This window comes from Acipenser ruthenus, chromosome 16 (assembly GCF_902713425.1).
Source record: "Acipenser ruthenus chromosome 16, fAciRut3.2 maternal haplotype, whole genome shotgun sequence".
In the NCBI taxonomy this organism is placed as follows: domain Eukaryota; kingdom Metazoa; phylum Chordata; class Actinopteri; order Acipenseriformes; family Acipenseridae; genus Acipenser; species Acipenser ruthenus.
The window spans coordinates 2,135,748-2,163,229 of NC_081204.1; the positions used below are offsets into that span (position 1 = coordinate 2,135,748).

Below are 27,482 nucleotides of genomic sequence, written 5' to 3' on the forward strand. Positions count from 1 at the left end.
CATTGAAATCTCGGTTGAGTCTCTTGTTAAATACATTATTTCTGGGTCGATGTTATGATGCTGTGACTCAGAAAAATATACCTAATCTAATTACCAGGAACTGTGCATTATCGTCTTGTGATGATACCACCCATTGAAAATTGTGCAGGGTATAATTGAGAACACTGAACTGCGACGTACTCCAGCTGGTGTTTGTTTTTTAGTTAGTTAGTTTGTTTTTTTAGATGTAAAGTATCAAGCAGATGCCAGTGTTGTGAATGACACATTACAAAGACAGAGTACTGTGTTACAAGACCAAAGTTGGAAAGCTGTATGGGATGCAGCAATCTGCCGCCCCCTTGAGCACTTGGGACAAAATGAAACTGAAATCTTGCCGCTTCGACGGAATAATGAAATCAAAAAAATAATAAAAGAGATGCTGTGTCTTAAGTACTGTGTAAATATGTAGCTGTGGTGTTCTGCGCCTTGAGCCAGCGTCCCAGTCCAGGCAAGGGTCGGCTTTTCATCAGTGTGTATATAATAAATGATATCCTGTGTGCAGCACTAAGTACTTACTGCATTTCTGCAAAAAAAAAAAAAAATGTGAGTAGATAAAAAAAGAAATCAGTTTTGTTAATATTTATGGATTTTTTTTTAAGTTAAAAGAATGTTTTTGTGACTTTTTGTTTGTTAAAAGTAATAAAACAAAATCCTCAGTGAATTGCGGAATTTTCATATTTTTTTTTTTTCTTAATTGTTTCTAACCCTTTTGTCTGTGGACTGTGTAGATCACGTCATTAGTATTCAGATCTTTTTAAAGGTGGAATAACCAAAGTTTAAAAAAAAAAACTCATTAGCATACCATCCTTCTCACAAATCCAGTACTGTTTAAATTTTCCATATTTTGTTTTCAATTGGACTCTGATGAAGACCATTTACAGGGATGGAAATAAGACTCACATTCCTGGTTTCGCGAGGAGTTTAACAAAACACACCTGAGCTTATTACACACACCTTGTGGCTAATCAAGCTTGTATTGAACTGCTCTGCAATAGGAGTCTTATTTCCATCCCTGAATTATCCAGACACAGCTCTTAATCCCCCTGATTACCACAGATCTTGAACTGCTTTACATACGGTGACAAAGCTGGCCAAAATCACTGCTAACTGGGGTGCAACCAGTTTCTGAATGTTTAAAAAAAAATGTGAAAGAAATACTTTGCTCTATACATCCACTGCATGTATTTTGTTTAAACGTGACCCCATGTAATTGTCTGTGGAAAAAAATCTGAAGTGAGTGCATGGTTCCTGTGGGGCATTATTCCCTGTAAGAAATTTGTTCCTTGGCAATGCAAGCAAAGAAATCCTCTCCAGCACTTCCCTTTCCCATTCAGCAGTTCCTGCAGGCAGTGAGGTAGTGGATTTCCTCAGCAGTGGAAATTGAGATCAGGTAATGCTGTCATTATTGTTTACAATGGAGGTCTGTAACCCTCCAGTCTTGCTGTCTTCATTCCCCTGGGCACCCCCTCATACGTATCTATTGGGCTGTGCCCCTCTTAACTGTCCTTCCTTTCCTGTACTTGAACTCTTAAACCTAGCATATTACCTAGCTGTTTGAATAGATTACACCGTGTAACAATTTTTTTTTTTTTTTTTGGTTCCTGGGTAGTAAGTTATTTCCTAATTGCTTATGCCTCAAAAGTATAGAAAATGGCTATTATTCCCCACAAAGTTTGCTTTTGTGACCAGGACAGTGATATTTTGAAATGTACCTATTTTCCAGAACATTCCAGATAGATTCAGTGCTGAGTAACTTCTAGAACTTTCCAGTAATATAAATAGTAGTATAAATACAGGGGCCTTAAGCCCACCAGTTCAGTTTAGTTCCAGCTGCCTAAGTGGATACATATCTGCATTTTTCTGAGATGGCATCAAGGTCATAGGAGACTTCAAAATGGTGGCATCCCTGATGGGTCTCCAAGGCGGTTTTACCAAGTTTCCCTGCTATCTTTGCCTTTGGGACAGCAGGGACACCAAGGCGCACTACCACAGGCGGGACTGGCCACAGCGGACCGAGTTCTCTGTGGGGAGGAACAACGTCAAGTGGGAGCCACTGGTGGACCCCCGGAAGGTGCTGATGCCACCACTGCACATCAAATTGGTCCTTATGAAACAATTTGTCAGAGCTCTAGATAAGGAGTCGGCAGACTTCAAGTACCTTCAAGACTTCTTCCCTAAGCTGTCTGAGGCAAAGGTCAAAGCCGGTGTCTTCGTCGGACCACAGATAAAGAAGATCCTGGAGTGCAATGAATTCCCCAAGAAGCTCACTAGTAAGGAGAAAGCTGCTTGGAACAGCTTTGTCGCAGTGGTTCGGGGCTTCCTGGGCAATCACAAGGCCGTAAACTATGTGGAGCTGGTTGAGACTCTGGTGAAGAACTACGGCACAATGGGCTGTAGGATGTCCCTCAAAGTCCATATCCTTGATGCTCATCTTGATAAATTCAAGGAGAACATGGGAGCGTACTCGGAGGAGCAAGGCGAGCGCTTCCACCAGGATATACTGGACTTTGAACGCCGCTACCAAGGACAGTATAACGAGAACATGATGGGAGACTACATTTGGGGGCTGATTCGTGAAAGTGATTTACAGTATAATCGTAAATCTCGAAAAACTACTCACGTCTAAATCTTTTGTAGTCATTTTTGTATTACTTTAGTATAAATACATGTTAATTTGGATTCATATGTTGTTTTTTTCTGACTTCATGTGACCGAAAAGACACAAATTCGCCCGTTTTCTCATTGGAAATAGGTAAATTTCAAAATATCACTGTCCTGGTCACAAAAGCAAAGTTTGTGGGGAATAATAGCCATTTTCTATACTTTTGAGGCATAAGCAATTAGGAAATAACACTTACTACCCAGGAACAAAAATTGTGTTACATAGTGTTATTAGCTATGGTGTCAGTAATCTGTGTGTAATGTCCATTAGAAACCATGCTCCAAAGGGGAAATAACACATTACACCCTTGTGCCAGAAAGTGCAGTTTTCTGACCTTCAGACCAAACCTTGACATATTTTTCCACTTTTGCCCAACGCTTTGCTGTCCCTCAATATGCACTGAGCACACTGACCATTTCCGTTACTCAGAATGGTTTTCTAACCAGTGCAAGGCATCACCAATGTTAACTGCTCGCTAGGTATCCCTATTTACCACAAATTGTTTCACTTTCCCCAGCAGAAGAATAGAAAAAAATGAATTGCCATATAACCCTAATAATACCTTCCATACAGGGAATGATCCCCTCTGTGAGAGTAGTAAAGCTCAAGTGTAAATTCAAATCTACCGTATCACAAGATCCATTCAGGATATCTCTCTGGGCACTTCTCTCATTAGCATCCACAGATATTAATAAACTCCCTGCTAGCAGCTGATACAGATCTGAAATATCTTAAGGTTATGACTGTGGAGCTAGCTCTGTCCTTGACATTAGTCTTTGAGCCGTGAGTTTTTTAGTTTGTGTCCAGACCCTGCTTCTCCATTAATGCTGAGAAGCCAGTCCTTTACAGCGTAGTGCTAAACTCTAAGTGAGTGTTTAAAGTTGAGGACGGTGTGCCCGCAGAACTTCCCTGCACAACGAGGAGCCTCGTGAGAGGCAGACAGACAGTTCCTTTGTGCTCCTCAGGCACACACGGCTGCGATTACTGGACTTGCCACTTTCTTGGAGCTCTGCAAGTCATTTAGGAGATAATGACTGGTGTTCATTAACACAGAATGCAGGCAGGAGAAGCCGTCCCCTTTGAAGTGCCCTCCTTTGTTGCAGCTCTTTGAAGTCTCTGCCTTTTTGCAGTGTTTCTTGGCATGACATCATCCATTTCTTCTCAATGATGATTAGACCTCTTGATCCTGTGGTTTATCTGCTGTAACAGATTCACAGCACACTTAAGAATGCCCTCGGATCCCAGTGCAGATGCTTTAAACAACACAACAGTGTTTTACATTCTCCCTGTAACTGCAATGTGTGTTTCCTACATTATGATCTGAAGCCTAAGGGGTCAGATTTAATTAGCCTTTTAGCTGGGGGGGGGGGGGGGGGGGTGATCTATTCACAGGATATCACATACAAGCATTTCTTATGGTAAATACAATAATGCAGAGGGGCTTTGCAGTTTGACCATGCTTTCACATGCTTTTCTGTACATATCTGTTCTTTACCATGCTTTCGCTGAACCACAACACACTTTTTAAAAACGTACTTACTGACAAGGTAGTCCGAAGCTCAATTTCTTTAGATGACATTAAGCTACTGTATACAATTCCCACAACTGATAATCCTTTGTCTAACTGTGCCCTGCCTGTGAACAGAGTACTGTTCTGAATCACGTCCCTTAGCTATGAAAAGCATGTCACGGTTTGCCCTCTAGAACTGAGTTCTGTTATATTAAAGACTTACAACACAGCAGACAATGTCAAAGAACCTCGATCCTCGGTCTTTACTCTGTTTTCTGTTAGCATGCTATAGCCAAGTTTTACACCTGTTACTAAGGAAAGGAGTTCTGGACAGGCCTATGATTGTCTGTGAATGGCACACACTGGTAACACACAGCATCCAGTGTAAATGTTGTGTCAGAGGTTTCCTGATTCACGTAACAATGGATCAGAAAAGCTCTTAGGGGCACCGATATTCTAAACAAACCGCTTACAAAACCCAGGAAACCCAACAACCCCAAAGGGAGCCCTCAAGACAATGGCAAAATGCAAAATTAAAACACACAACACACACTGAGTGCTACAGGTTACTGAACAGAGACTGCACTCTGGCAGAACACCTCTTAAACACTATAGACATCAAACAGGGACAGGTCAGACGCTCTCTGCCCATCTGTCTGATATAAAGAAATGATATAGAAAGATCCAAAAACACTATCAACTGATAAACTATCTAGAGCTAGTTCACTAGCTGGGGACAGATGCTTTCATGAAGTCGTACAAAGCAGGTAGCTAGAGAGGGGGTGATTGCCTGGGAGTGTGGAGCCGTGCCATGCATGTGCTTGTAAAGTTGCTGAGGTTTGTGAACACTGAATCTCACCTGTAGATAATGAAATACAATCGCTAGGGACTACACTAAACTGAGGAAGAGCCGTGGATTGGGGGGGTTCCCTTGCGATCCCATTGATTCTGCACAGTCCTGGCCAGTCATCCAGACTGTGAGGGTTAGGCAGGTTGAATTTAGCATTCCTTTCTCCAATAATGTCAGGAAATGGCGCTGAGACTGGGAGGAAGGGTGTCACTAGCAGGCAATGGCTGCTCCATGCTCCGAGAGAGAGAGAGAGGGAGAGAGAGAGAGAGAGAGAGAGAGAGAGAGAGAGAGAGAGAGAGAGAGAGAGAGAGAGAGAGAGAGAGAGAGAGAGAGAGAGAGAGGAGAGTATAAGATAGTGAAGGGAGTGACTTCTCTTAAACGCAGACTACAGCTAACAACTCCGACATTCTCCATTCAATATCCGGAGGTGAAGGCACAAGGGCACAAGAGAGCTTACTTCTTGGAGTACTTGTTGGTTTTTTCCTTGCTGGGTAAGTGCTTTTTTTTTCTTCTGGGGTTGTGCTAGTATTGGAAAGGTCTGGGATACTTGACTCCTTTACCTTGCTTCCTGAAGCCAGTTGAGTCATTTCATATCATGTAAGAATTATTTCCTGTATGAAACATTTAATCCTCAAGAAAGCAGTAATTACCACATGGCAATGCCCTGCTCGTAACGACAAGCATCCCAGAAGGACATTATCAGATAGGAAATATAGCTTCCTTGGGTATTACTGCTGAAAAAGGTTTTACAGCTATTTTCACAGCTGCTTCATGTAAATGTAGGTAAGATAGTCCACAATTGGAGCTGATTGTCTGTAAAAGCAGCTGTTAGACTGTTTGTACAATATTCTGTTCGTTTTTGTGTGTGTGTGTCTGATTCCCTCAGTCTTTTAGGGTTCTCTGGGATTTTGCAAAAGCATCACTATGCCACAACATTCACTCCTTCTTGATTAATGACAGCAGTCTTGGTTTAATGTCCCGGGGGGGGGGGGGGGGGGGGGGGGGGGGGGGGGATAGTTTCTGTATAATGTATTTTAGATAAAGACTGCGAAACTCACAACCTGATTTGCTGAAACAATCTGTGATGTTAATAAGGGCAGCAGTGTGGAGTAGTGGTTAGGGTTCTGGACTCTTGACCGGAGGATTGTGGGTTCAATCCCAGGTGGGGGACGTTGCTGCTGTAATCCTTGAGCAAGGTACTTTACCTAGATTGCTCCAGTAAAAACCCAACTGTATAAATGGGTAACTGTATGTAAAAATGTGATACCTTGTAACAATTGTAAGTCGCCCTGGATAAGGGCGTCTGCTAAGAAATAAATAATAATAATAAAGAAGATTAATGTCAGACGCTGCGGACGTTCCCTGGGAGAGATAACTCACCAAAGTAGTTTAATAAAATGTCCAATGTAAAAAATCAGATCTTCATGTGCTTTACACTAACAAGGAGCCCTGTTGGCGTCAGCTCCACTTCATCATTGTGGGGCTCATAACTTTGAGCTTCTGTTGTATACGGCTGCTATCCTCCCAGATCTAATTCAATGCCTGTGATTATTGCACCACATTGAGATATTCACTCCAAATCGTCACACGCATTTTACAGATAGTAAAAATATACCTAATAAAGTTACACCAAACAGAAACAAAACAAGTCAGACATTTCATTTAGGGGCTTGAGTTGCCTTAAGTTGTTACAATTTGAAGTCAATAGCTTTGAGAAGCCAGACGATTGTGTTTTCATCAACATGTTTTATTCAGTAAATAGACAATTTCAGATACAGGAAACACAGGCTAACCTGAAGACATTGTACTTTAAAGAATATCTTTAAACAAACAGCTGCGCTCACAGACCTCAAAGTAGCAGTGCTGTCCAGAAACAACAAAGCGAACACGAATCCCCCTCTTGCATTAAAGGAGTGGAAATGCTTCCTGTAGAATTTTTGCAGGCAATTTGAGTCAAGTTGCAGAGGGAAGCTGGGATAAGGTGAGGCTGTTGTGTTTTCAGCTAGCAATGGAATTAGCAGTTCCAGGCTTCCTCTCTGCTCATTATACTGAGCAGCACAGCATTATGTCATGACTGTGTGCTTTGAGAACTTCTGTGCAGTGTGATATTAAAGACATGGGTCTGTTTTAAAGAAGAACAGTGGCAAACAGTAACGTCTAAACCTCGTTTCCATGGTCCTCGTTTCATGCGGTAATACAAATAAGTGGGTCAGTAAATCAGTCCTGGATGGAAACACTAGCAGGATTAATAGAGTTAAAGTGCGGCAGTATCTAGATCATTAAAATAGACCCCACGCATCAAGCCGGCTGTCACCAAGCAGTGCCTGCTTATTTAAGTCTGATCTCCCTCGTTCAATGTACTAGCTGATAGTTCAGGTGGCCACTATACAGCTGACAGAAATGCAGTTTGTCCTTGAACTTTCCTGCTGTCGCTATAATGTACTTGCTTTATAAAGCGCTGTGAGATGAGTGGACAGGCACCATACTGGAAAAAAAATAATCCTGTAACTAAAATCTAGGTGTCCTCGGGTTGGTCAGAAGCAGAGGACGTCTAGTAACCGCAAACCCCTCCCCCCCCCCCCCAAAGCACTGCCTGTGCGGTACGATAACAATCACAGGCTCCCATTGTCCTTAGTTCCTGGCTGAAAATCCCAAGAACGGAATCAATTAGAGGCAGCTACCGTCCGCACAGGATGCAGCCATTCCCTTGTCGAATGACATGGGCAGGCGAGTCAGCATTAAAAAGTGACAACAAAGGAAGGAAAGGCATTATATACTCTTAGTGCAGGGTGGAAGTGTACTATGTTGCTCCACTCCAACAAAACAAACAAGATTTAAAACTGTGCCAGTTTAATCTCCAAGGGGAAATCACTTTCCCAAAATCAAAGATGGGTTACAAAAGCTAAGAAGTGAAGCCAGCATTTTACAAAGCATTTGACAACGCAATCTCTACCTGTGTGATAACACAACCCCCAGGCTAAATAAAGGTTAAAGTCAGCGTTGTGCCTCCATACTTTCAGAGCGCTGACCCCAGACACACTCCTGCTGAGAAGATACATTCCTCGGGGCAGAGAGGCTGTCTTAGCAACGGCTTGGAAGGACTGTGTGTCGTTCGGGATGATTTTAACCCCACCGTCACATTTATCAGGGTCGTTTTTCTATTAGCCTAACTGGAAAAATACAGTTTTTATAGCATTAGTAAGAAAGAAAATAACAATACATTATAAATGATATATCTCACATTGGATATATATTGAACTCAGACCCTTAAGTTTTTTTATACTCCCTGCTTTGTGGGAAATTTAATTTGCCACATAAACCGGAAGAGAAGGGTGGAAACTTCATAATGTAATTCTTCTCAAATACTAATCCTCAAAAAAAATCAGTTCCAGACAGTAACGGTTTACATATTTTAAATATAGTTCAATGCGGACACAATACGACTGATATTATCAGAACCATAAAGGCTTTGGTATTATACGGCCATTTTTTTTACAAGTTACAGTTATTATTACACAACCAGTCTTAAAGTCGATACATTCTGACTCAGCGACCAAACTACTGTAAAGTTTGCAATAACTTTCCTTCACTGCGGGGAGCGCGTGCTGCCTGTGGATGCTACCAAAATGAAATGGGGGGCGGGGGTGGGGGGTTGTAAACAATATATACAGCGAACAAAACCGTTGATATGTTATAATTCGAAAGTAAAACGTCTTCTCTTAGAAGTACCACTTCCGATTTCTTCAGAAATACACACCCTAGATACATTTCACACTTTTATTATTATTTTTTTATGCCCCATCAGTGCCAACTCCACCCCTTCCTTCTCATGAAACGTGCCGAAGCTGGAGTCCCTTACATTTTTTTTTTTTTTTTTATAAGCGTGCCCTTTAATAAAAACCTGGCTGTTTGGACTTTGGTAGAGCATTTTTGTCAAATCTGAGCATGTGGTTTGGACTAAATACACGAATTAAAAACAAAAAAACAAAACTTTAGAGTACCAGCACGTTTGTAAAATATATATAAGTTACAAGGAAGGATACTACGGGCCTGGGTATGGTTAATGAACGATGACGTTTTGTTTGGTGATTATTTTTTTTCTTATTTCTCTTGACTCGTGTCGAGTTTGATTCATAGTCGCCGGTCTTGTTCCAGGTCATCTTTTCCAGTGGCCGAGCAAGCTGCATGCCCTTTTGTTTTCACGTTTTAACGTTTAAGGTAACACACACACACTGAAAAGGTATTGTATGTTTGTTTAATTTGGTGCGCTGTGGGAAGCAATGGTCCTGTTTTGAATAAGAAGAGCGCGCTGTGCAATTGACTTTAGCTTTACCGAGTACTGCAAGCGGAATTGCATCCAAGTTGCGACCGTTGATTTATTTAATGTGTGTCTGATTTATCAGGACGCTTCGTTCCTGTGGTTTAGCGGTCCCGTGTCGTGTATGTTTGTTGGGACAGGTGTGTTTCATGCACATACCGCTATGTGCGCCAACATAGTGATAATTATCAACGGACAAGGTCGTGATGTCAACTGCCCGATCTCCGCATCTGATAGGTTATTTCGGTAATTGTTACTTTGAGACCAAATGTTGGTTGACGATGGTCAATTAATTATTAAAACAAAAGCACGCAATTGGCAAGCGGTTTGTGTTTAAACATAGCCTACACACTACCCTATATGTATTTATTGCATGCATGCAGTCCCCGGTTTAGATTGGTTGGCATTCTTTAGAGTTAAACTTTAAAGCAGGCATACCTTTCTGCTTGCAAGCTTAATTAAGCTGCTTATTTTTATAGCACAAGTGCAAAAAAAAAAAAAAAAGGATATAAACTTGAAGCTGTGACACTGGTAGTTCGGGCTGCTGTCACTTGATATAAAACATATGATTGCATGCAAGTATCTGTTGTTTAGGAAAGTGAGAGGTACAGCATAGGGGTGGTGATAAAAAGCCCATTGCACAGCAGTTTTTCACCCATTCCAGATTTTAACATGTGCTTGATTAGCTCCAGAGTGTCAATAAGCTCAGGTGTGGCTTATAAAGCCAGGAATGGATCAAACTGCTGTGCAACGGGAGTCTTATTTCCATCCTTGCAGCAGGTGGAGATGGGTTTTAGTTCTTGCATTGAAATCCAGCAAGAGCAGGTCTGTGGTGTGTGGAGCAGGAGGGCTGTGCCCCTGTCTCAAGCATATTTTTGCAATCTTGGGTATAAATTGGAAGTTTTAGAAATTGGGAGTGCCTGGCAATAGTGGCTAATCTTCCAGTTTAAGTCTCTGTATAGACCTCCTATCAAGCCTAGTTTGCTAAGATTTTGATCCAGTGTAAAATGTGTACTGTTATTTTATGTAACAATAAACAGACTGAGTGTAAAAGTTTTAGATTAAACATTAAAAAATATTTTCTCTTTCATTTCTCCTCTTTTTAGATAAACATATTGGTGTCACCGTTAAGTGTCTAACGCCTAGCTTAAAAAGAAAAAGAAAAGAGGATGACGAAGATGTCATTTAGAATTTGTCTCCTCCTGCTGGTGGAGCTCTGGGCATGCTGCTGGGGTGAAAGGTTGAAGCCGACCAGTTACCCCATCTTCTCTCAAAAGGCCTTTGCCTTGGTCTGGAATGCGCCCACTGAGGACTGCAGACCGCGGTACGGGGTGACGCTCAATTTAAAACAGTTCCAGGTCACGGCCTCACCCAACGAGGGCTTCGTGGGGCAGAAGCTCACCATCTTCTACAAGGACCGCTTGGGACTTTACCCCTATCACACCGAGAAAGGGCAGCCTGTCAACGGGGGGATACCCCAGCTTGCCCACCTCCGAGAACACCTAGCAAAGATGCCAGAAGGGATGGACAAATACATCCGAGATGCCCAGTCCAGCGGCCTGGCTGTGATCGACTGGGAGGAGTGGAGGCCCCTGTGGATCCGCAACTGGGACACCAAGGACGTTTATCGCAACATCTCACGCTCCATGATCGCCCAGAAGAACCCGGGCTGGACCAAGGAACAGCTGAACAAGATGGCCCAAGTAGAGTTTGAAGCCTCTGCCAAGGAGTTCATGCTGCAGACCCTGAGGATGGCCAAGAGCCTGAGGCCCAACCAGCTCTGGGGCTACTACCTCTTCCCGGACTGCTACAACCACGACTACAAGAACAGCCTGAAGGACTACACTGGCCGCTGCCCCGACGTGGAGATCAGCCGCAACGACCAGCTGGACTGGCTGTGGGAGGAGAGCACAGCCCTCTACCCCTCCATCTACATGGGCACTGTGCTGCGCTCCAGCGAGTCCGGGCGCCAGTTTGTGCGCAACAGGGTCAAGGAGGCCATAAGGCTGGCATCTGTCGGGGAGGGGCTGGCACGGCCGGTCTTCGTTTACACACGGCCCACCTACTCTAACGGGCTGGAGCTGCTCTCTCAGGTGAGACTGGGGTCAGACTTCTGAATTTCTTATATATAAAAAAGCTTGACGTATTTCCTGAAATCGCAAGTATGTTTTGAAACAGGGTTGTATTTTTGGTTCTAATCACAAGTTTCTGTCTGTGGTCTCCTGCCATCAGTTCATGCCAGTAGAAGTGCTGCTGCACTTCAGGGACGTCATGTGCAAAACTGCTTGCTGATGCCTCTGTACTCCCTACTGTTTCACCTGCTTGTCCGTGGTTGGGTGGTGGAGCAATCTGCTGAACATCTCTGTAGAGAACATCTCATGAAGCAATGGTTAGCAAACAAACCAATGCAGAATTTATGTGAATGCCCACTGAAATGCATCTCCTTTTTGTGATGTCCCATATTCCCATGTTTTAAGGGAAGGGTTGGGTTCGGTTGGGGTTGGGGGTTAGCCAGGTCGTTATTTTTGACTTGTGCTGTCATGGGGTTAACTCTCCTCTGAAATAGTCTTGTACCGCCAGTCCACCACCTTGTAACTTGACCAAAGCTGTTTCTGAATGCAAGTCTAGCAGTCTGCTTTAACTACAAATTCAATCTGAGATGCCAATTGTGTCTTTCCTGTAAATCTCCCCCGATAGCACGGATACCCTCCTCGCTCACTGCCATGAAATTGGGATGCAATCTTTTCTCTTATGGGTTGTCCCGGGAAAACTTTTCCCCCAAAATGCAGCCAACCTCTCTTTCAGTGAAGAGCCACATTTCTGAAAGGCTTTAAATGCCCTTCTTTGTACTTTTTGAAACTGGGAAAGTCATGGGAGTGGAGTTTATTTTCCTCTGTATTTGAATTTCAGAAGCTCGTTTCAGCAAATATTTTTGCTGGCTGAGTAAAACAAGAGAGCTTCTGGAAACAGAAGAGCAGTAATCACTAAAAGGCATTGACCACATACAGGGCAGTTTAGTCTTACAGTAACACTTTCATTTCAACATCAGTTTGTTGTCAGAAACTGAAAAACCGAATAATCATTTTGCCATAATCCAGCACACCAGCGTGTCTCTCTTTGTGTAATATCGGAGTAGTACCATGACTTGGCCACCTGAGCTGTCTACGGTTTTCCTATTGAGTTACAGGTGGGACTTTAACTCCCAGTAAAACCTAGAATGTCTAAATGCAAGAGAGCTTTTCCTGAAGCATGGTTGTGTAAAGTGCCTGTTCATTGCTCTCTGCAGATGGACCTGGTCTATACCATTGGGGAGAGTGCAGCTCTGGGAGCTGCTGGACTCATCTTTTGGGGAGATGCAACTCATGCCAGCAGCTCTGTAAGTTTGTGTCTTTCTTTTTTTTTTAGGTAACTAGGTACCAGACACGATGTAGCAATTTGCATGTTTCACTTGTGAAATTCCTATCAAAGACGTCAGCCTTGTTTTTTATTTTCTCATTCTGCCTGGCAGTGTACTGGACTTTGTGTCCTCTCCCTAGTAGAACTGCAAGGGGCTCTGTAACACTGCTGTGTAACACGTGAGCTGATGTTTCCTCCCTGTGGTTGCAGGCTAGCTGCGGGGTGCTGCGGGACACCTTGCAGGGGACGCTGGGGAGCTACCTGCTCAACGTGTCGATGGCGGCACAGCTCTGCAGCGACTCACGGTGCAGCCTGAACGGGCGCTGCGTGCGGCTCAACCCCAACACCAACACCTACCTGCACCTGAACGCCCGCAGCTTCCAGATCACACAGGAGGAGGGCAGCCTGAAGGTGAAGGGGGAGCTGAGCTCCGCTGACAGGGACGACTTCCGGAAGGACTTCATCTGCCAGTGCTACAGCAGCTACAGCGGGGACTCCTGCGGGGTTCAGGAGGCTGGGGCCCAGAGGGGTGCTGCCCTCTGTCTGACACCCACTATCGCCGCCCTGCTGGCAGTGTTGGCTCTGCAGGTTCTCCTCCAGTAGTGCTATGAAACAAGAACAGCATGTCAAGGACAAATTAAACTCTCTAGAGACTCCAAACCAGCATTCCTAATCCCGGAATAGCTTTCCCAAAAGATAAATGAATTCGTAGCTATTACCAATGTGTCCAGGGATAACCAAAACAGTAAATAAACCAAAATCATGATGGAAAATCTGATCTTTTGGAGGAGGGTAATCAACCTATGAGAGTTATCCAAAGAATAAATAGCAATTATTAATTATGATTGCATTCTTCCAAAGACTTTGATGGACCACAGCCTTCACCCTGAAGCGCAGCGTGAAGTGTCCAAAGATTGTTTCTTGTTCCACATGCCATTGTGTGTCACCTTTCTCAAGATAACACTGATCTGTGTTATTTTCCAGGGTTTACAGGAATCTAGTCTCCATACCTCAACTCGGTGCCACCAGCTTTACCTTTATTCAAGAGCTGTTTTTCTTGCAGGCAGTGTAAACTCACTTACAGTATTTGCTATCTGTCCCGAATTTAAAATCAGGCTGCAAGCAGAAAAAAAGAAAGAAGTGGTGAAGTTTGTAAACACAGCTGAATGCTTTTAACTTTGCTCATATGTTCAGATACACAATTATAAAAAAGAAAGAAAAGTGAAATCCAAATGCTTTTAATACATTTGCTTTAAAAACAAAACAAAAGGATATAACATTGAAGGGGGGTGTATCTGGAAATTAGTTAAACCACAGCTTGTTTATTTAAAAAAAACAGGGCAAAAGAGAGTTTGTGAAGGTTCTTTGTAAAGACAAGTTAATCTCTGGACATAAACTAAAGATAAATGTCAGTCCGCATCTCAAGGCTAATTTGGACCCCCCCCCCCCCCCTCCCCCATTCTGCATTCCTCTGTTTATTGTCTTTGATACAAGACTCCAAGCACATTCCACCTCCACACGTCCACATTGAAAGGGTGTGCCTCTCTCTCTCTCTCTCTCTCTCTCTCTCTCTCTCTCTCTCTCTCTCTCTCTCTCTCTCTGTGCTAGCTTTAACATTATTTTCAAGGACAAAAAAAAAACAAAAAAAACTGGAAAACACGATTGTGTAATAAAACCTCAGCTTGTAAAAGAAGACGCTCACCCCTTTCTGGTTTGCTTAACATTTACGAAACCTCCACGGCTGTCTTTGTAAGCTGGTTAGTGGCATTGTGTTTTCACAGGCTGGCCGAATCACCTTTGGGTGTGTGTTCTAAAGACATGCAGAGGCTGTTTCAAACACAGGTAGATGGCCACTGACCATTAAAGAACCTTTTTACATTTTTGTTAACTTTTGACTTTTGTTTCATTATCTCCTGATGTCAAGCAATGTAATTCTTGATATATGAGTGCAATCATGTATAAAGCAAAGCAAACTGGATTTTTATTGGTTTTTTTTTTGCCAACTAGAATGATCTGCAAATGTAACCTGATCTAAATTATTGTTTAAATGTCAGGTGTTCTTATGAACATGTTGTATTTGTATTGTTTTGAATACAGTGTTTAAATATGTTTTCAGTGATGCTGTACAGCTAACTTTGTTATGATGGTTTGTTGTTTGTCAAGGACTGCTAAAGCAACGGAAATTTCTTCCATGGGAGGAAAAAAACAAACAAAAAAAGCAACATATAATATTGTTCATATTTAAGCTAATCTGTGTGATGAATATATAACCCTGTATTGCTGCAAGCTGACGCAGGAGCGTGTCTTTGGCTCACACAGTTTTGTATATTTCATCATGACTGTGGCACATTGCTGCTTTAAGGTCACTGGGCACGATGTTGTAGCTTTAAACAAAACAAACCCAAATCATTTACAGCCCGGAGCAATGGCTCGATCCCTGAGCATAATGAGTCATCACATAAACCTGCATTAAAATGAGAGCCAATACTAACCTGCTGTTTCTCTGCTTCTAATTCAGTATGATTTAAAGAGCTAGACCTAATGCAGAGCTACTGTATCTGCTCTGGTGTGTGTGTAACTGCTATCTGAATCACACGCCAACCCACCAAAGAAATAGACCTCCAACCGCCATAAGCCTGTTAAAGCTGCTATCGTGTAAGCAGGCAAACACATAAGACTGGCATTGCATTGTAACTATGATCTTAATTACTCGCACTGGAGCTAAATTAGGCACATCATGGAGGACGAAGACCTAAGCATGCCACCTAAATAATGTGCAGTTATCAAGTCTCCACAACATGCATGTTTAATGAAGCGAATGGCAATCTCAAGATGTGTGTTGATCGCACATTGTTTAGGTAGTGTGGATAGAGTATGGCTGATTAAGCAATAGTGAAGCCTGAAACAGCTTCTTAATTTACTGTTTTTATCAGTTTAATTTAATGCTTGAACTCTGTCAAAACTGATATCCGGTGGTAAAATTCCGAGACTTCTCCAGGCAGCCTTCTCCAGGCAGCCTTCTCCTCCGGGCAGCCTTCTCCTCCGGGCAGCCTTCTCCTCCAGACAGCCTTCTCCTCCGGGCAGCCTTCTCCTCCAGCAAGCCTTCTCCTCCGGGCAGCCTTCTCCTCCGGGCAGCCTTCTCCTCCGGGCAGCCTTCTCCTCCGGGCAGCCTTCTCCTCCAGGCAGCCTTCTCCTCCAGGCAGCCTTCTCCTCCGGGCAGCCTTCTCCTCCAGACAGCCTTCTCCTCCGGGCAGCCTTCTCCTCCAGGCAGCCACTGAATGTATGTGCATACAGTAAGAATGAACCTGATTACCATTGTGCACGACAACATTCCTCTCCCCGCCCCCTGCCACTTTTCTATTTTCCTCTAGCTGTCTGTTCCTAATGGGGCTCTTTCTTTTTTTTTTTTTTGGGATCCTTTCCAGTAACGGGCAATGCGCAGACGCCAAAGGCAATATTATTGTGCTTGCAAAACAGAGAATGCCTTGTTTTCTAACTTAAACCAGGCCTACAGCAGCACACCCAGGGATCCCTTGGATTTACTCTGACCCTCAGCAGGGGGCAGGACCCACAGGCAGGCTGCTTGCTTGTCAGACCCACTGAAGTAGTTTTTAATGCTGCGGGAGTGTGGGGGTAGTGCTTCTTAAATTACGAGCTTCCTCACACAGCTCTTTTTGAGAAGCACATGCAAACCAAGTCTTTCAATTTTGTTTGCATACGTAAGGTAGCCCGTTGGAAAAGTTTACTGCCATGAATGTAAGCATCCTTTGCCTGGGACAATCTTACCTGAGATTGAACATGTTTCCTTGTGCTTCACCGTGATACTAAGGTTTACTACTCTGCTTTGCTCTGGTGTACTGGGCTGCCGTGTGGAAGGCAGTGGGTTTGAGTAGCTCAGTGGTTGGGGTTTTGGGCTGCAGTGTGGAAGGTGATTTCTAGCACAGATCCCCACTGGTTGAACCCCAGAGAGCCATTACTGCTTATAAAGCACTAGCAGCTCCTAATGCGCTGATAACTGCTGCCTGTCTGGCTAGTTTCCTTTCTCTAATCTGGATGTATTTCCTGTAGTTAGCTTGTTCATAATGTCTTTAAATGACTTTGGGATGTGATAGAATTACAGCTAAATGCAAAACATCTGAAGCCACGTTTGCATTCCGCCAATCAGCACAGGAGTTTTACTGGCTATTCCAGCACAGTCACTAAGAATACTCACAGGAAAAGAATAAGCTTTGCTGCAAATTTTACTTAAAAAAAAGTTTTACAAGAACTAAACAACTCAGAATGTTATTGTGGGCTCCTGTGTGCACCTATTTTTTGCCAGGGCAAGAAATGTTGTGTGGGGGTTAACAATTTAAAAACTTTGACAGATAAACATCCTAAAATGTTCAGCCGCTGCTTTTTACTGTGCAAATATTCTTACTGACAAAAACAACCACTAGATGTCCCTGTTTTCGCTGTGTTCTTTGGCAGAAGACCCAGTGAGGGGCCAGATTACTTTTAAGTTCACTGTGGAAATGAAGTAAGAGCAAAAGAAACTGATTAATTGTGCGAGAAGGCGCTGAACTGCTGTGCTGAAAACTACAGCTACCTCAATACTCTGCTTTGCCAGCATTATCAGTCGAAATGGAAAATTCTCAGAGACTTTCTGCTTAGTGTTGAGCCAAGCTTCCTCTGGTAAGAATGACTTTGCAGGAAGCTCTGAGTGTGTTTGGCTCAGCCTATGATCTCTGTTGGGCCTCTCTGTGAGTTGATAAACAGCTTGGTTCTTTCCAAACCCCTTCCTGCATTTCTAAGCCAGCACGCAGCACTGGCGTGGGGCCTGTCTGTCAGTGTAGTGAAGGACAGGCCGCTATTCACTTATACTGTAGATCTAGTGCTCCCAGCACCCTCACCTTTAACAGGCTCTGTGTTATTCTCTGTACAATACCTGCACTGGGTTTGGACAGACAGACACTCACACAGACAGCAGGGCTGGAAATAAAAGACACCCATTGCATAGCATTTTTGTCTATGAACTTTACTCGACACACCTGCGCTTCTTACCCGCACACTGTGAGATGATAAATCCTGGCAAGGATCACTGTGCTATGCAACGGGAGTCTTATTGCAGACATTACTGTTAGCCCCTGGACCTGTACACTGTATTGCATAATGCACAGCAAGACCATCTCCATAGAAGAGTTTACCATGGTTCATTTATACAGTAAATTTGCAGTTTTCCCATGCATTGACCATAGTTTGCCACGTTGTTTTTAATATGGTTTACAGTTCTTGCCTTTGCCATGATTTCACTATGCATGATTACACTTTGCTATGCTTTTACTATAGCACACTTTTATAAATGCGCACTGCTGTCTCCGCCACACTTTATCATTCTTACAATATAAACAGTTTCCTCCCCGGGCTTCAAGACTCTGCTGTCTTCCTCTGGAGCTGTTTGCAGGCGCATGGAAACTGTGGAAGCACAGACACTGCCGGAGTGTGCTAACCCGTGAAGCAGAAACCGGCTTGGTTTGTTATTAATTCCAATGAAGTACGGAAGTGGAAAAAATGAAAACTTCATTTGAACTGTCTGGAATAGCAAACCGCAGCGTGACATGTTTCCAGACCGGCAGGTTTTATGATACTAATAAACTCGTCTCAACTGTAGCGCTTTGTGATATGGCAACCAATTTTAATTGCGGCAGATCTGAAAAAAAAATATTATTATTATTATTATTATTAGTATTATTATTATTGTAAATGTGGGAAACTGCTTTAAAAATGAACAATCTTTTTGTTATAACGCGTGTTGACAGTGTCACATGTTTATGGGTGAAAGACCCGCCCCCTTTACTTTCATTGTCTGTTGCAGTAGCTATACAGTTCCTCAAATGTTGCCGACCCGAATCAGCAATGGGTTTGTGTGTTCGGTTCCTGACAAATTAAGTAAGTTTTTTTTATTTCCCTCACTAATATATTGTATTATTTATTTTAAACAAACACTTTGCTAGGACTATTTTAGTGTGTCATTTCTTCTTGCACCGGCAACATATTTATTTGTTGTTAAGTGTGTTTTGAATAGTTCTGCTGAAAATATTCAAACACAAACGCACTACGAAGGTAGTGTTTTGAAAAGCTGAATACAGTGCCACTTTATAAGCGCTTGTGTATTACAGATATATTTATATATTGTCCACATTTAGAAATCCCCACATCAAAACAAATTCCAGATGAACTCCAAAGCTTAATTTTTTTAAAAACCACGTTTCACTGCTATTTGTGAATTTCTGTATTTCTGTACAATAAATAACGTTTCTACGGTGGATCTATCAAATATATGCAATGCTGCTGCTTTTAATGAATTATCTAAGTTGTATCAGTTGTTTGAGAGCAGTAAAAATGACACTGCATTGTAAATTGGTGACCAAACAAGTTAGCTTGAGTTGCAGGTTAAACATGTGATCTGTTGTCAACCAAAGGAAGTGAGTAATAAACAGTACTTTTTAATGAATCATAATCGTCTTTTATTTCTGGGGATTTTTTTTTTTTTTTTTGAAGCTTCCACAATTATTATTATTATAATTTTTTTTGTGCAGGTAACTCTCATCAGGACAACCAGCTGGCAGGACCAGGGTTGGAGAAGCAGACAGCCAGGCTCCAAATGCTCTGCGGCGCCTCCACCTGGTTTGAGGTAATGAAGTGCGTCTGGGTGCTTCTCAGCATCTGGGCTCCAGGCTTGGTCACCCTGAGTGTCCGACAGAGATCCCTTCCCTGCTCCCCAACACCCCCTTCTTGATGGTGTGGAATGCCCCCACCCAGCCCTGCATGACAAAATACAACGTGGACCTGGACCTGAGTCTGTTCGACATCGTGCTGAACCAGAACCAGAGCTTCATGGGAGACAACATCACCATCTACTACGAGGGCAAACTGGGACTCTACCCTCATTACGACTCGCTGGGGAAGCCAGTCAACGGGGGGGTCCCCCAGAACGGCAGCCTTCCAGAACACCTACGGGCTGCCGGGGATGAGATACGGGAGGACATCCCTCGCCCTGACTTTAGCGGCCTGGCCATCGTTGACTGGGAGAGCTGGCGGCCCCTGTGGGCGCGTAACTGGGACTCGAAGACGGTGTACTGGGAGGGCTCGAGGACGCTGGTGAGGGAGAAGCACCCCGACTGGCCACCCAGCGAAGTGGAAGAAGCAGCCCAGAAGGAGTTCCAGGAGGCTGGGCGATCTTTCATGGAGGGGACCCTCAAGCTCGGCCTCAGCCTGAGACCGGGCGGCTGGTGGGGCTTCTATGGCTTCCCAGCCTGCTACAACTACTACAAGAACTCTACTGCCAACTACACGGGACGCTGCCCCCAGCTGGAGATGAAGCGCAATGACGAGCTGGGCTGGCTGTGGAATGCCAGCTCGGCCCTGTACCCCAGTATCTACCTGGATTCGGACCTGCATGACAAGGATGACTGCATCCGAAAGTCTGTTCACTACCGGGTGCTGGAGGCCATGAGGGTAGCGGGACAGTTGGTGCCCGTCAGTCCTCCTGTGCTGCCCTACGCCCGCATTGTTTACGCCTACACTTTGAAATTCCTCACACAGGTAAAGGGAATGGCGTAGTTATTATAAACTCCTCATGTTAATGAGATGTTAGCGGACATCCTCAAGTTCAGTAATTGATTAGACTTTAGATATATCATTTTTGGATGTATAGTAATCTTTGGAATTATGTTATTGTTGTATTGTTTTTATATTGTATTGAGTATGGACTATTTAGGTCTCTCTTTGTATTAGTGCTTGCACTATTGAGATGTACCCGTGCTGACCCTGCAGGCACAATGGGAATAAACGAAACCGGGTGTGTCCAGTCTCGGGGCTGGAGGGCCATTCCACTCCAGGTTTAAACGAGATAGTGAACTATTTCTGCAGAGATTTAATTGGTTCAAGTAAACAATTTAGAACAGGGCTGGAACAACTGGCCACACCTGAACAAAGCTAAACTGTGAACACCAGCAGATTGATTGTTATGTGTTTCCTGCAGGAGGACTTGATTCACACCATCGGTGAAAGTGCTGCTCTGGGATCAGCTGGAGTAGTGCTGTGGGGAGATGCGCACTACGCACAGTCACAGGTAACCTGCACCCCGAGGCACAAGCTTCATGGCTTGGTTTACTGGAGAATCACTTGGGCACAGCTTTTCCCAGTCATCTCCTCCAGCTCCAACAGCAGACCTTTTAGAAGTACCAGAAATAACGTCTTCATGTTCTGTACGTAAAACACAGATTTGCAGTGTTAGGATTAGCACAATCAGTAGAGCGTGTCGGTGACAGTGAATGGACCAGAATGTGTGAAAGGGCAAAATAAGCCTGCAGAGAGGAAGTATCGTCCTCACCTGACAAAGAAAATATCATTGTGGTGAAAGCAGTGCAACAAGAACTTTTAGGTCCATCACATTCCGGTGCTGCTATTGCAGTACAAATGAGGAAGGGAAGAAAGTTGAATGCTGCTGTTTTAACCCCCCCTCTCTCTCTATAGGAGGTGTGCCAGGCAGTGAAGGAGTATGTGGACGGGATGTTGGGGCGATACCTGGTTAACGTGACGGCTGCGGTGACCCTGTGCAGCAACACTGTGTGCTCGGGGCGTGGCCGCTGCCAGAGGAAAGACAGTGGCTCAGCCACCTACCTGCACCTGGACCCTCGGAGCTGGGCCGTGGTGTCGAACCCGGGTCCCAAGAGGGTACAGTTTAGTGTGCGGGGACGACCGGGCAAGTGGGAACTGGCTGAGATGGAGGCCAAGTTTGGATGCCAGTGCTACCAGGGTTGGGGCGGGAAGCATTGTAAAAAGCGGATGTAGTTTATGCAGCTGCTATTTGGGTTATCGTGTGGAGACTCGTCCCTCACCAGACCCCAGCTGTATGCCAACAACAAGCTGAGTCAAGTAGACAAATGTTAAGAGAACCTCTGAATGCATGATTGTGTGTTTAAAACGGGGAAATTCCAAACCTTCCGGAACCAATTAATGACACATTTAGAATCCACAAAAGACGAAAGTTATAAGCTAGGCTTAATATTTATATTTCACGTCAAATCTGACAAGAGATTGGATTAGCGGTGCAAAAAAATAGTTCGTGTCGGCTCCCAAAAAATGATACAGAGAAGAAAATCTTCGGGTCCCGGCCATATCCTTCAGCGCACATTGTATATATATATATATATACACACACACACTACAGCTCTGCACACATTAACCATTGAAGTACTTCAATCTGAAGCTTTTCTTAACAAGATGATTAGAAAGTCACAGGGTTGGGATGTATATTAGTAAAATCAAGGGCTGTAAGTATAAACACAATATTGTAAAACGGTAGTGTAATTATGAGAAGGTATACATTTACTACCACAGTCTGTTGTGTGAAAGTACATTATTAATGTTGCCTTTTTGAAAGAAAGTGAGACAAGCAGACTAGAACACAGTAGACACCTGGGTACCTGGGCTCCATGCAAGACATGTACTGCATGGTCTTAAAATGCCCCTTCCTAGACCTCGGTGCATTGAGCGATGCTTTAAAAGGACTCCACACAGCCTCTGGTAGCTGCATCATGTGGATACTTAACATAGTTCCCAATCTAAATCTATTCATTCAAGTATTTCACAATGAAAAGGTGTACTAAACTGTAGCCCTTTTATAAAAATGGCCCAATGTGTTGGGTTAGTAACAGGTTTTAGAGAAATATCCCACAACAGTGTTACAAGACCACCAGCTCCTATCAAGATGTTCTGCCCAAAAACAAAACAAAAAAAAAAAGAGCCTTGCACTGGAAGCAGTGCGGTTTGGGCTGAACTGTACCCTGTGCACCTCATGTTAATCTGTTTTAAAAAATAAAATGTTTACAATGCATTTACTTTTTTATTGAGCGTTTTATTGCATTACTTGAATTGTAAATTTGTAACCATAGACGGTCACTACTTCATTGGAACTACAGCGGTACTGCACCGGACTTCAGGAGAGACGAATCCAGTGTCGCCAGGTCCCCCCTGCTTTTCTAACAGTAAACACAAACAATTAGGCTGTCCAATATATATACTGAACTTAAGAGACAATTCATGCAAGTAGCACTGAAATCCAACTTTAGATAACACCAGAAGCACATCATTTTAAATCCTATTACAGTAGATTCTTGTTAATTACATGGCCCAGGTGCCTACTGTAACAGTTTCATGCAATTAACCAGCGTATGCAGTTATCAGTAACATATACAGTGTAATACATTGAATTGTATACCTGACAATTGCATACAATTGTGAAGCACATTTCTTTTGAAAATGGACGTTCCTTATTCTGGTTAAATTAAAATGTGTGTTCCTTATTCTGGGTAAATGCATAAACCTGTGATGCACACGGGGTATGCAATTCACAGGAATCTACTGCATGGGCATTTTCATAAGAAATGGGCTTCACATTTTTTAAAAGTTAACAGGATGCAATTATCATTATGCAGTTAATTGGAATGCACTGCACTTGTGTAATTCGTAAACCTCTAAAACCTACAGTAAAGTTATATTGGCACGCCGTGGCTTCATTGCAAAACAACAATCTGTAGTTCGTTCTTGATTTTCCAGAATATATATTCACTGCCTGGCACAACACTTAAACACGGCTCTTACAATGAATGAACCTCCCCTCCTGTGCCTCTCACTCAGAATTGACCCATGACGTCACAGCACATCCGCCATCTTAGTAAAGGAAGGACTTGCACATTATGAATACATCTTAGGGAGCAAATTGTTTTCAGACAGGAAAACAAAACAAAACAAAAAACACCTTTGGAAAATATTTTTAAAAGCCGTCTATCCATTTCTTACCTCCAGATTGCCCTGAGCACAAACGTACAACCTCTAGATCTGGCAACACTGGGTAAATCGGATGGCATTGATTTAATGAAGGTGTTCACCTAAGACACCAATTGGTCGATCGCACCATCCATCAAGCACAGGGGCGGGTCAACATTTCGAAAGGTGTTTCCGCTATGCACAGTGTCTGTGTCTGTGCAGATTGCACATGCTCTGAAGTTTAGCGCCTGGTCGTGTTTTTGTAATATTTTCTAACTGAATGCATGTGTTTGGCTCCTAATGTAGTTCGGATATTGCAGGCCAACGAGACAGGTTCATATTAAAAGTACAGAACGGTAAGTACTGGGCCAAGTCGTGTGCCGAGCAAGTCCACAAGACGTCTTTTATTTTTGACTTAAGTTTAGCGCAAGGTGAGAAAGTGTCTACCATCTTCGGAATGCAATGAGATAATAATCATTTAAAAAAAAAAAATCTGCAATGATAGTATTATTTTTAATACACTTTCCTGAACGTATAACTGCATACACAATTATATCTGGTTTTCAAAACCGTCTGTTCTTAAAAAGGAAGATGCATTTTGCCATTACGTTTTGAAGTAATCCTCCCAGCATATTGAAATGCTATGTCGTCTATTTGTCACCAAAGCCACTGTAATTATTTTTACACACACTAAAATTATTATTTTCAGACAGGACGAGAAGACTGAAAATGGATGTCTCGGGTGTAGAGCCAGGTAGGGCGGCTCTCAATATCGGGTGTAGAAATCTGTTTCATAGGGCAGCTTTTATTTTTTTTTAAATTCCTACCTACTTGACATCACAGTGACATAAAAATATCTGAACTAAACAGTTCCTTTGGTTTTATTTAGATTTTATTATTCGAGTTTTTAAAGTTGTGGATGCCAATCAAATTCCAATATGATGCCATATTTCATCCATATACTATACTGTGAAACTTAGAAATACCCAAAGAAACTAATGTACTGCATTAATATTGACAATTCTTAAGAGTAAAGCATGATGGAGAGAGCTTTGCACTAACTTGTCTTTTCTCCCTCTCTCAACTTCTGCACTGCCTGTGGCACAAGATGACGAATCATTTCCATGCCCACAGTGCAAAACATCCTTTTCTGGGGGGCAGGAGCTGGAGAGGCATATGAAGCAAACACACCATGTGGAGAGACTGAGCGTGACTGCTGGGTCTGAGCTTGGGAAGGGGCTGAGCGACTTGGGAGCCTGCAAGAAAGCAAGCCAGGGGGTCGTCCATGGAAGACCTGTGTGTAACGAATGCGGGAAGAGTTTCTGGGACTCCTCAAAGCTTAAAAGACACCAGCGAATTCATACAGGAGAGGCCCCGTACGACTGCAGTGAATGTGGGAGGAGGTTCGGTCGCTTGGAGCATCTTAAACGGCACCAGTACGTGCATGCTGGAGACCCCTCCTTTCCTTGCACCGAATGTGGAAAGTGCTTCAGGGCTCCAGGACGCCTTAGAAGTCACCTGCGAACTCACCCGTGGCTAGTCTTGCACTGGTGTACTAAGTGCGGAGACAGTTTCAGCCAGGCGGAAGAACTTGAGAAACACAAGGCAGTCCACGCCAGGAAGAGCTCGTATGAGTGTTTGGAATGTGGGAAGAGTTTCAAGGAGGCTGCGAAACTTAAAAGACACCAGCTTGTTCACTCCAGGGTGATCTCGTTCCTTTGTTCCGAATGCGGCCAGGGATTCATTCGCTCGGAGCACCTGAAGAGGCATGAGCTGGTGCATACCGGAGAGACCCCCTATCACTGCTCTGAGTGTGGGAGGAGATTCAGAGACTCGAGAGGCCTCGTCCAGCACAAGCGCATCCACACTGGGCAGCTGCCGTACAGGTGCGCGGAGTGTGGGAAGAATTTCAGAGAGAAGGGAAAGCTGAAAAGACACCAGCGAGTTCACACAGGAGAGACCCCCTATGCCTGTACTAAATGTGGGCAGAGGTTTGGACGGCAAGAGCATCTTAAGAAACACCAGCAGGTGCACACAGGAGGACATGTGAGCACTGAGCAGACAGACCGTTTCGCTCAGTTAGGGGCTCTTGTGTCGCACCAGCACACTCCCAGACTGGAGACTCTATGTGCTAAAAGGGAAGAGGGTTTGAAAGGAGAACGCGCGGAGCAAAGCAGCGCAAGGGAAACGAAAACGCACGCCTGCACGGAGTGTGAGAAGAGTTTCGCTCGGCCAGACCATCTTAAAAGACACCAGAAAACTCACACGCAGGACCATCGCTGTGCTAAGTGTGGGAAGGCTTTTCCAGAGGAGTGGAGACTTAAAGAACACCAGCGGACTCACATGAGGGAAGTGCACGAGTGTAATGAATGTGGCAAGAATTTCAAACGGTCAGACTATCTTGAAAAACACCAGCAGAGCCACAAGGGAGAGAATCCTTAGTGCTGTACCGTATACTGGAAGGGATACTGCTGCTTTAGGAAGCATTATAAACGACCAACTAGTGTAGCTGCACCAACAGAGAACATGCACTGTAATAAATATAGTACTGAACAAGGGACGAAAGTGTTAAGAACTTACAAACAATTAGAATAATGTACTCCCTTTGCAGGCTCAAACCTTCCTATTCATCTCTACACAGTGTGACAATAGCAAATACTCACTTTAAACAGGCAATGGAACGCAGCTGTACTGTGATGCTTTCTGTGCTATTAATAGAATGATATTATAGTACAGGACATACGCAAATGTTTTGTTACATTTAGTAAAAAAAAATATATATTTTAAAATGATTCAAGAAAGCCCTGGCTGTTGTTTGTTTATTGCACAAGTTGTCAATTCTATGGCATAAGGACTAGACAGTGATTAAAATGTTTGCGAGTCACACATAGATTTACTTAGTGGCTGTCTTTATTATTATTAATTTCTTAGCAGACGCCCTTACCCAGGGCAACTTACAGTTGTTACAAAATACCACATTTTTTTACATACAATTACATTATTTTTACATACAATTACCCATTTATACAGTTGGGTTTTTACTGGAGCAATCTAGGTAAAGTATCTTGCTCAAGGGTACAGCAGCAGTGTCCCCCACCTGGGATTGAACCCACGACCCTCCGGTCAAGAGTCCAGAGCCCTAACCACTACTCCACATTGCTGTCCTATACTGAATGAATTCCAATCAAGCACTACCCATATACAATGCATTCTTCATGTAGACACGGTGTGAAGTGTGGAAAGAGCTTCCCAGATTCATGGAAACTGAAAAAACACGAGCAGAGAAGTACAGGACTATTCAATGTGGGAAGAGTTTCAGAGGGTTGGGCTGTCTTCAAAAACACCAGCAGAGCTTCACTGAAAAAAACCCTGAGCCTCTCAAAGCAGACTGTGAGACCTTCTCATCCTCATAGACCCGTCAAGGGGCAAGAACACACAGACACACTTCAGACAGGCAAGAGTGAGTACTAATAGTGAAACTCTCCTGCCTTCTCACAGACCTGTCGAGGTACTAGCACACACACTCACAACAATCTAGAGGGCACACTGATGGGATGGATGAGGGTTAATATTACCTGTAACTGCTTCACATTTTCACAGACCAGTGTTATGAACTCACTCTCGATCTTAAACTTCTGATCCAAAGACAAACTGATTGGTCTGTCTCACGGATGAACTGGTATCAAACAAAAGCTTTTTAATGTGTTGGATGTAAAAGTTGATTTGCAGATTGAAATATATATATATATATATATATATATATATATATATATATATATATACACAGAGTTTAAATCGCTGTATAAAAGGTTACATTTCTCTAGCGCCCAGCACTACACAAAAACACATCTAATGCATTGGCAGATATACTGCATTGACATGACAGTTCCATTTC

The 27,482-nt window shown here is 43.4% G+C and overlaps 3 protein-coding genes across 8 annotated transcripts; all 3 read left to right on the forward strand.

Moving 5' to 3' along the window:
* The first annotated feature begins 5,401 nt into the window (after nucleotides 1-5,401).
* LOC117411786 (hyaluronidase-2-like) lies at nucleotides 5,402-15,266 on the forward strand. Of its 6 annotated transcripts, none has more exons than XM_058988368.1 (4): nucleotides 5,402-5,552; nucleotides 10,486-11,472; nucleotides 12,666-12,755; nucleotides 12,986-15,266. In XM_058988368.1, exons 2-4 carry the CDS (start codon nucleotides 10,549-10,551, stop codon nucleotides 13,376-13,378), a joined length of 1,407 nt encoding a protein of 468 aa, XP_058844351.1. In that variant the 5' UTR covers nucleotides 5,402-5,552; nucleotides 10,486-10,548; the 3' UTR covers nucleotides 13,379-15,266. The 6 variants fall into 6 exon arrangements, with proteins under 6 accessions (XP_058844351.1, XP_034759489.1, XP_058844350.1 ...); XM_034903598.2 differs by lacking the exon at nucleotides 5,402-5,552 and adding an exon at nucleotides 8,951-9,301; XM_058988367.1 differs by lacking the exon at nucleotides 5,402-5,552 and adding an exon at nucleotides 8,951-9,279.
* A 4,181-nt stretch (nucleotides 15,267-19,447) lies between these two features.
* On the forward strand, nucleotides 19,448-22,655 carry LOC117963474 (hyaluronidase-1-like; the record flags this gene model as incomplete). Its single annotated transcript, XM_034903680.2, has 3 exons — nucleotides 19,448-20,359; nucleotides 20,799-20,888; nucleotides 21,293-22,655. Coding segments are annotated over 3 exons (1,320 nt in total), but the record flags the coding sequence as incomplete, so codon positions are not given.
* Nucleotides 22,656-23,673: 1,018 nt separating this feature from the next.
* On the forward strand, nucleotides 23,674-27,248 carry LOC117971360 (zinc finger protein 501-like). The gene is made up of 3 exons (XM_034919562.2): nucleotides 23,674-23,943; nucleotides 24,297-24,341; nucleotides 24,696-27,248. The coding sequence occupies exons 2-3, from the start codon at nucleotides 24,317-24,319 to the stop codon at nucleotides 26,027-26,029; spliced, it is 1,359 nt and encodes a 452-aa protein (XP_034775453.2). The 5' UTR covers nucleotides 23,674-23,943; nucleotides 24,297-24,316; the 3' UTR covers nucleotides 26,030-27,248.
* Nucleotides 27,249-27,482: the final 234 nt, after the last annotated feature.

Excerpts from the sequence above, each read along its gene's own strand:
- LOC117411786 (XM_058988368.1), top strand. The coding sequence starts at position 10,549 with ATGACGAAGATGTCATTTAGAATTTGTCTCCTCCTGCTGGTGGAGCTC. Across the intron at positions 11,473-12,665 it reads GGCTGGAGCTGCTCTCTCAG|ATGGACCTGGTCTATACCAT; the intron begins GTGAGACTGGGG and ends TGCTCTCTGCAG. Across the intron at positions 12,756-12,985 it reads CAACTCATGCCAGCAGCTCT|GCTAGCTGCGGGGTGCTGCG; the intron begins GTAAGTTTGTGT and ends CTGTGGTTGCAG.
- LOC117971360 (XM_034919562.2), top strand. The coding sequence starts at position 24,317 with ATGGATGTCTCGGGTGTAGAGCCAG. Across the intron at positions 24,342-24,695 it reads TGTCTCGGGTGTAGAGCCAG|ATGACGAATCATTTCCATGC; the intron begins GTAGGGCGGCTC and ends CTGTGGCACAAG.